This window comes from Carlito syrichta, unplaced genomic scaffold (genome assembly GCF_000164805.1).
Source record: "Carlito syrichta isolate Samal-C Ts95f unplaced genomic scaffold, Tarsius_syrichta-2.0.1 Scaffold303210, whole genome shotgun sequence".
NCBI lineage: Eukaryota > Metazoa > Chordata > Mammalia > Primates > Tarsiidae > Carlito > Carlito syrichta.
The window spans coordinates 399,940-409,580 of NW_007247306.1; the positions used below are offsets into that span (position 1 = coordinate 399,940).

The following is a 9,641-nucleotide window of genomic DNA, read 5'->3' on the forward strand; positions in this document are numbered from 1 at the left end:
TAGATCACTGAGTATGACAGACTCTAATTCCATCCAAGTTGCTACGAACTCCAAAATCTTGTCCTTCTTTATGGCAGCATAATACTCCATCATGCACATGTATCACTTTTTCTTTATCCAGTCCACTTTCAATGGGCAGCAGAATTGGTTCCATGTTTTTGCTATTGTGAATAGTGTTGTAATAAACGTGCGTGTGCAAGTATCTTTCTTTTTTAGAGTGATTTGAGTTCCTCTAGGTATATTCCCAAAAGGGAGATTGCTGGGTCGTATGGAAGGTCAATTTCTAGTTCTTTTAAAAATTGCCACACTGCTTTTCCATAGAAGTTGAACTAGCTTGCACTCCCACCAACAGTGTAGAAGTGTTTCCTTTACCCCACCTCCTCACCAGCATCTGTTTTTTTACATTTATTAGTGATGGCCATCCTTACTAGAGTTAAGTAGTATCTCAATGTGGTTTTGAATTGCATTTCTTTGATGATTAATAAGGCAAAGCATTTTTTCCATGTATTTGTTGGTTGTTCATATGTCTTCTATTGAGAAGTGTCAATTCATGACTTTTACCCACTTTTTAATAGGGCTGTTTATTTATTTACTTTTTTCCTTTTGGCTGATTTGGATTCCTTATAGATCCTGGACATTAGTCTTTTGTCAGATATACAATTAGCCAATATTTTTTCCCATTCTGTGGGTTGCCTCCCCACTCTCTTGATGGTTTATTTTGCTTTGCAAAAGCTTTTCATTTAGATGAGGTCCCATTTGTCTTTCTTATCTTTTATGGCATACACTTTGGGGGTTATGATCAAAAATTGGTTGCCTATTCCAATGTGCAGAAGGGTGTCTCTTGCGTTTTCTTCTTATAGTTTGAGGTTTTACATTTATGTCTTTTATCCATTTAGAGTTGATGTTTGTGTAGAGATCCTGTTTCATTATTCTGCATGTGGTCAGTCTGTTTTCCCAGCACCATTTGCTGAATAAGGTCTCCTCTCCCCAGTGGCTGTTGTTGATGGATTTGTCAAAGATGAGTTGGTTGAGAGATCGAGTTTTTGCTTTCAGGATCTCTATTCTATTCCATTGGTCTATATACCTGTTCTTGTACCAATACTAGGCCTTTTTGATTATTGTAGCCTTGTAATAAAGTTTAAAGTCTGGAAGTGTAATACCTCCTGCTTTTGCTTTTTCTTTTGCTTAGGATTGTTTTGTTTTCATATGAACTTCCTTATTGTCATTTCCAGGTATGAGAAGAATGTTGCTAATTTTATGGGTGTTGCAGTGAATCTATAGATTGCCTTGGGTAAAATGGACATCTTAACAATGTTGAGTCTTCTGATTCATGAGCATGGAATATTTTTCCACTTGTTTGCGTCTCCCTTGATTATGGTCCTTTGTACTTGCTGCTTTATCTGTTTGCAAAATTCTTTCTTGAGTTATTTGCTTGGCTAATTCCTGCTTGCCCTTTAACATTCATATCAGGTGTTCTTTTCTCAGGGAAGCCTGGCTCCAAAATACAGGCCCTGGTGCTCCTTTTATGGATCCCCATGACACTTATTACTGCACTTAGCATTTGACAGCCATTGATTGTTTATCTGTGTCTTCACTGTGTATGCTCTTTGAGAGCAGAGAGATTTTTATTTCTGCATCCCTAGTGATTAGCACAGAGCTATGACTAACATCAAGTAGCTCCATCATAGTGCTAAAAACACTGGAAAATAGTTGTGTGTCTATGCCTCTATTTCCTCAACTAGATTGTAAAAGCCTTGAGGATTAGAAATATAACTTGTCCTTCTTTGTTCTTATCTCTTCAGCTCCTAGAACAGGGTTTATAGGCATTAGGTGCCCAATTAGCCTTTGTTAACCAATCGATGAATGTCACCATGAGGAAGAGCATTTGATGGAACCTATATGTGTTAGTCACACTGCTAGGTGTTTCATGCATATCACATATTAGTTCTCACAGGGTATCTTCCTGGTAGGTGTTATGTTCATTTCACAGAGAAGTAAACTGAGAATCAAGAAGATTAAATTACATGAACAGGGCCACAGTAGAAGTATCAAGACTTGAACTCAAGTGTTCTGATTCCAAATCCTTTGCTTCCCTACTAGAAAACAACACCTCCAATGGCAACATAAACAAGGGAATCAGCTTCACCTTTGAAGGTATAAACTAAACCCAAGCACAGTCTTTATCCTGGGGCCCCTGCCAATCATAAATCTCAAGGAGAGAAAGGGACTCTAAGGGATAGATTGTCATTGAGAGGGGTGTTTTCACCAGGCTGGAGGGATTCAGAGATGTCCAAACTGACTTTAAGCAAAGAAGACAGCGATTATTTTGCCTCATATAGTCAACTTTTAGTCAAGAAAGAAGACCCTTCCCTTCAGGTGCAGGTAAGGCCAGGAAAAGCAGGGTTGGTGAACAACTCCGTCTAAAATAAAATCAGATATGAGAAAGCTTCCAAAGGCTCAAAAGAGTAAAAAAACAAAAACAAAAACAAAACACAGACCTAGGTAAACTTTTCTAAGAACTTTTTGCATTCAAGGAGTCATATGTCTTCCCCACCTTTCTGACTCCCTCTATTTCTCTATAGTGATCAAAACTTTCAGTCACCAGAGGATAGGATTCTGAATAGTTGTTTCCAGAGAGAGGGAGGAGAGAGTTTCAAATCTTTATCATGCCACATGGCAACCAAGACTAGGGAGATTGCTGAGACTGACAGAAAGGAGGAAAATGAGACCTTGGGGGCTCTGAGAAGAGATTTGGGGCTGAGAAGCCCAAAGTCATATGTCCTAACAGTAGTCTTCATATTCTATGAAGATTTTTTTCTTTTCTTCCCAAATTTAGTCTCACTCTAGACTTAGTCTCTGAATTGATATTAACCACAAGTAAGATCTAAAAACCCACTGACCATTTCAGCAACCCAATGACCATGATACCTAAATATGCATTCTAAGCTGGACCACTAGTAGGACCATTTCTCTTTCTGCAGCTGAAAGAAAATGCAAGACTTCCTCTGGGAGAACTACAGTTCTGTGTCTGAGTTCATCCTTCTGGGATTCTCTGGGGATTCCCAAATTAACGCAATTCTCTTCAACATCTTCCTCTTCCTCTACCTGTCTACACTCGTGGGCAATGGGCTCATCATCACCTTGATCAACTTGGACTCCCGCCTCCACACACCTATGTACTTATTCCTTAGTGTCCTTTCCATGCTGGACATGAGCTACGTCACCACCACTGTGCCCCAGATGCTGGTGCATCTGGTCTGCCAGAAGAAAACTATCTCCTATGTTGGGTGTGTGGCCCAGATGTACATCTTTCTGGTGTTAGGCATCACTGAGGGCTGGTTGTTCTCTGTCATGGCCTATGATAGATATGTAGCCATCTGCTACCCACTCAGGTACAAGGTTATTATGAGTCCACAGCTGTGTGGGGCAATGATAATCTTTTGTGTACTGTGGGGTATCAGCTGTTCCCTAGTCTACACTGTCTTCACCATGCGCCTGCCCTACTGTGGCCCCAATGAGATCAATCACTTTTTCTGTGAGGTCCCTGCTGTTCTGAAACTGGCCTGTGCAGACACATCCTTTAATGACCAAGTAGATTTCATCCTGGGCTTTATCCTTCTCCTGGTACCTCTTTCCTTCATACTGGCCTCTTATGTCCGCATCTTTGCTTCCATCTTGAGAATCCACTCAACCCAGGGTCGACTCAAGGCATTTTCCACCTGCGCATCCCACATCACTGTGGTCACCATGTTCTGTGGACCTGCCATGTTCATGTACATGAATCCTGGGGCCAATGCTTCCCCAGAGCGAGACAAGAAACTGGCTCTGTTCTACAATGTCATCTCTGCCTTTTTCAACCCCATAATCTACAGCCTCAGAAACAAAGATGTGAAGAGGGCTTTATTCAAAGTAACAGGCTGGGGCCGGGCCACTGAGTGAGACCACTGAAGCACAGAAGGTTACAACCAGCCTTGAAATCAGAGGTTCTGTGACCTTTTCACTCTATTCTTTCCCAACACCCAGTGGACAGGCACAGATCATTGACTGATGGTTAGAGGAGATGTTGTGTGAAGGTTGGTACCTGATGCAGTCCTACTGCTGGCACCAGTATTTGAATTAGCCTCAAACATAAAGAAACCCAACTGCAAACAGAGTGCCAAGTAGGATGTGTGTCTGACTCATTTCTATTTCCCCAGAACCTATGAAAAGGTCTGGCACAAACAAAGAATCATTAACCTTTGCTGATTGACTGACTGAGTGCATGAGGATTGGGCATATTAAATCAACTCAGGATGGCTGGGACAAGATGACTCACAGGACATCATATCAGTGACCTTATTTTAACTTATAAAAAACATGAATAGGTCCAAAGAAATGTAGTCCTAAGATAAAGGAAAAGTGACACTTGTAAGATAACAAGTTGATGTTGTTTTGAACCACTAAAAAAGAAGAAAAAGAAAAAGAAAAAGAAAAGAAAGAAAGAAAGAAAGAAAGAAAGAAAAGAAAAGAAAAGTGACTTTACAAATAGGATTCAGGGTTTGGTCATCACCTATTCCCATTGTTCAACTTTTATTAATAGTCCTCAATAAAACAGTGTTGGTTCCAATGAAGATGATACTGATTCAATTCAATCAGTTGTTAATGAGTATACTTTGAAATCAATAGGAAAATAGACAATTGTGGTATTGTGATGATTATAACTGGTATAAGGAAGGATAATTCACATTTCACAACTGGTTATAGGGCATTTGCTGAGCATGTTTAGGAAAGTAGTAAGGAAGTTGGCATAAACAGAGATGGGGGGATGGCAATGACAGAAAGGGTTGGCAGGAGCCATATAGAAAGACTGGCAGATGCAACTGGCCCCCAAATCACAAAGAGATGGAAGGACAGTAGCGTGATTATAGGATTTGATTGTGCTATCCAGCTTACATCATAATAATGGTGATACATTAGAAAGAGATGGGAGGATAATGGGATTTGATTAGGCCAGAAAACAAATATTGTGGGAGTTAGGATGAGAGAGAACTGGGGGAGTTGCTAGAAAAGAGTTGGATACAGGAAACTTGTAATTCAGAGTGGGAAACAGTCCAGGTGATTATTTTAAAAAACACCCAAAAGTGACCCTTGGGAAAATTCAGATTTTGTTAAAGAGGTGAAGGGAATATTCAAGGAAGAAAATTTAGATGTGCTTTAATTTTAGCAAAGGTGATTTCAAAGAGAAGCTCCAAGAAGAGGAGATGATGCTCACTATGGGAAGACTATATGGGATGGATGATTCCCTGGGGTGAACATTTTGGGTGGTAATGGCCAGAGATAGAGCAGACAGAACAGGGTTGAAATCCTAACTCCCCGATTTACTAGCTGAAGGACTTTGGATATGGCACTAGCCACTCTGAGCAATAGTTTTTTGAGCTTCAGTTTTTCTCTTTAGTAAAATAGAGATAATGATTCTTACTTTGAAAAGTTAGAGAAACTGTCGTTTTCTGGATCCAATCGGGAAATAGAAACTACCCAGTAGGTTAAATAGGGGAAGTTTAATATAAATAAGTATTAACTATGAATGTTGCCTTAGGGCCAAGGGATAGTGGCTAACAAAGGACCAACTTGGAAGAGGTTCAGACCTCATTGAAAAAGATATTGTAATGAACATTTGTATACTTAACCCTGAATTGTACCCCACATCTTTAGAATCACAAATTTTTTAAAAAGTTCAGCATCCCTTCACAGTAAAAATTCTCAATAAATTAGGCATAGAAGGAACATACCTCAATATAATAAAGGCGATATGTTGACAAACCCACAGCTAACATTAAAAAAAAAGAAAATGGTATTGTTCAGGCACTGAACTGCAGAGGAATTTGCTGGTTAGCCAGGTCAGAGCTGCTCTGAAGCTGATAGACAAATTATAGGCAACTCTCCAAAGTGCAGGCAAGGGAGCAGGCAATCAGTAACCAGTGGAGTGGACATGTTAGATGCCACTTGGAGCAGAAGACCTTCACAGTATGTGGGGCTTGCAGAAAAAACTGCTTCTCCTCCATGTGTGACCCTGCAGGCTACAGGCATCACATAGAGACGTGCTGAATGAGTCCACCAGGTGGCTGCATGAAGGCCACTCCAAGTCTGACTAAGGGAGTTGGGCAGGTGACTGGCTGTGCAGGGCTCTGGTTTCCATGTTCAGAGAGCAGCCATGTTCAAGGTTACAAGGTTGCAATGTATTCTGAGCTTGTGGCCTAGGCATCAGATTGCAAGAATCTTTCATCATTTCTCCCTTAAGGTGAGCATGATGTTATGCTTTCTCAATAGAGAGCATTGGAGGGACCCTGCAGGCTACAGGCATCACACAGAGATGAATGAGTCCACCAGGTGGCTGCAATCTGATGCCTGGGCCCTCCAATGCTCTCTATTAAGAAAGCATAACATCATGCTCACCTTAAGGGAGAAATGATGAAAGCAATTCTGTTGTTCACTATAGAGCATATATTTAAGGCTGCATTCAGAATTGGGGAGCAATAAATGGTTAACAGATATAGTTCACTCCTTTGACTACTCACCTTTCCTGTGTACTCTTTTATGAACATTTCAACTCTCTTACAACAAGCAAGACAACTTTATATTTTTACATAACAGATACATTGGTAACTCTTCCTATGAGAAGATGCACAGTACCAATAGTTATTGCATCTATCACAGGTTATATTAGCTACTCCTCAAATTCAGTCACAGTCTCACTAAGTGTTCTGTTACCTAAAGATAATTTGTAAAGTTTACTTCCATGACTTGTGCATAAAATAATTTTAATAGGAAAGAGAAAGATGAAGAGCATAATTATTATATATAAATAAACACATGCATATTACAAGCATAAAAAAAACACGCAAAGCAACTACCATCCTTGTTTCTGATATTGATTATGACATTACAGTTGATATCTATGGCTTCCTTCTCCAATTGTCCATTCCACATTTCCCTTGCCCAAAAAGGCATCTGCTTCAGGTTATTTATCTGATGGAATGACCCAAATTTTCATTCCTGTGGAGTTCAAATCCTCAATCATCCTGTGTGGGTTTGTTGTTGTTGTTGTTTTTGGATGCTTATAGTTTTCAATTAATGTTTACTGTTGGGCATGGAAGTACTAAGACTTGCCCCCAGACAATTCTGTGGGTTCCAGACTTAATCCTTTCTGCCCCAATTGTGGTATCAGCATCCCAATTTTCCCTTAGTACACAGGATTGATCACTCCAGTCAGCAGAATTAGCTCCTTGGTTTGCCTGTTAGTTCAATGGGTGCAAAGAGACCAAAGTAGCCAGATGGAAGTCTCATCTTGCAATTCAGTGGAACCATTGTTTTTCCCACTGGTGAATGCATTCCTTCCTTAGGGATTAAGATCTCCAAGCTAGCAGAGCTCAAAGTCGCTGGAAGAGGAAGATAATATTCTGTAAGTTATTGGCTATAATAGTGATATGACATACTTACATTTTTACTTCTTGATCCCTGGACACACATATTCTAGCTTTCTGAAACACAGCACCAAAAAATGGTCTCTGACTCAAAGCATAAGCTGCATCCTATAAGATAAAGCCCTGCTCTTTCACGGTGTTGTTGCTCAATTATAGCCATAACTGAGTCTTTCATAAGCCATTTCACCTTTTGAATAGGCCAGCTACTGTTGGGTGGTGGAATATATGGTAAGACTACTGGATTCCATGGGTATGAGGCCATATTTGCTCAACTTTCACTGTGAAATGAATTCTCTTTGATGCATGCAATGCTGTGTGTGGTGCCGTGATAGTGGATAAAACACTGTGAATCCACAGAAGGTGATGCCAACAAAAGCTTTTTGGGCAGGGAAAGAAAATTTATATCTAGACCGATATCTGTTCCAGTAAGGACAAATCTATGTCTCCTTTCTGATGGAAGAGATCTAACGTAAATTGCCACATACAGCAGGCTGGTGTCCTCAGGGAGTGGTGCCATATCGGGAACTCAGCGTTGGTCTCTGCTATTTGCAGATTAGATAGCAGCAACAGTAATCAGGTCAGCCTTGGCAAGGGGAAGTCCATGTTATTGAGGACAGGTATAACCTCCGTCCCTGCCATTATGGCCATTTTGCTCTCAAAATGTGCAAATGCCATTTGTACAGCCTGCTGGACAATTAGAGTGACTGGCAAAGCGGTTGACTGACATCTACAGAGGGCATCATAATCTCCTCTGCAGTGGATGCCCTTTTGTGTACATATACATGGGACACACAATATATGCCCATTCTGAAAGGTCCATCCTCATACTTGTCCCACTCTCCAAAGTGCCTTGTCACCAGTCTTTGATCTTGTTACAAGGTAGTTATTGCCTTAGATTGTTCGGGCTGATTTTTTTAAAAATACACTACACTGGGTAGAACTAATTAGTTCTGGAGACTGGGAGGATCAGGGTGCAATATGGTCAGGTTCTGGTGAGGGCTCACTTCCTTCATAGCCATATGTCTTCTCACTGTAACTTCACATGGTGGAAAGAACTACCAAGCTCCCTCAGGCCAATTTTGTAATCACATCCCAAAGGCCTCACCTTCTAATGTCATCACCCTCCCATCCTAGAGGCTGGAAAAAACAAAATCAAGGTACTGGAAGATTCAGTGTCTGATGAGGACCCATTTTCTTTCATAGATAACCATCATTACACTGTAACCTCACAAAGCAGAAGAGACACGGGAGCTCTCTGAGGTCTCTTTCATAAGGGCACTAAACCTATTCATGAAGGCTCTACCCTCATGACCTAATCACCTTCCAAAGGCACCGCCTCCTGATACTATCACATTGGGGATTGGATTTCCACATATGAATTTTGGGAGGACACAAACATTCAATCTATAATCAATAGTTTGCAACATCATCCACTTTTAAAGGAAAAAACAAAAAACAGGCTTAAAGAACTTAAGTTTCTTGCAGAAAGACAAATAATAAGTGGTAGAGTATTTTTACCAACCTGCTATCAATAAGGCTTTAAGATCACTAGTTGCTAAAAAGGAGGGCCAAAAGGAACAGAATTTCAAGAGATACACATCTCAGTTTCATACCAGACTGCTTCTCTCAAGTAGCAAACCTGTGTCCCACCAGACTTAGGCAGCTCTTAACCCTACTGCACCCATTTCCTTTGTTCAGAGGAATACTGGAAGAAAAGGCACACACACAAAAAGTGACAAAGCCCAAAATAAAGATAATGTATTTAATAAAAATAATTAAAAAACCCAAATCTAAATACATATCTGCTTCTGTGAACTGTGCTGGTTTGTGGAGTGCAAATTCCATGAGGACAGGGGTGTGTCTTCCTTCAGTAGTCTAGGAAGATCAGGGTACAGCATGGTCAGGTTCTGGTGAGGGCCCACTGCCTTCATAGATATATGTCTTCTCACTGTAACTTCACATGGTGATAAAGCAGAGGTCTGACTATCCATCAGTGGATGACAGGTGACAGTCAACTTGCCCCATTAGTGAACTGTGGGGAAGAAGAAATCATGGTAGAGCTGGCTTAAAACCTTGATATCTCCCTTGACTTCCCCCAGCACATCCAAGCCATCAAGTGCTCTTACTTCTTTCTTCATTACATCTTTTAGCATCTCCCTACCCATTGCCGCCATCCAAGTC

At 40.6% G+C, this 9,641-nt stretch overlaps 1 protein-coding gene across 1 annotated transcript; it reads left to right on the plus strand.

Annotated features, from left to right (window-relative positions):
* Positions 1–2,991: 2,991 nt before the first annotated feature.
* On the plus strand, positions 2,992–3,939 carry LOC103260456 (olfactory receptor 2A12-like). Its single transcript, XM_008058093.1, has one exon. The coding sequence runs from the start codon at positions 2,992–2,994 to the stop codon at positions 3,937–3,939; it is 948 nt and encodes a 315-aa protein (XP_008056284.1).
* The last annotated feature ends 5,702 nt before the right edge of the window (positions 3,940–9,641 follow it).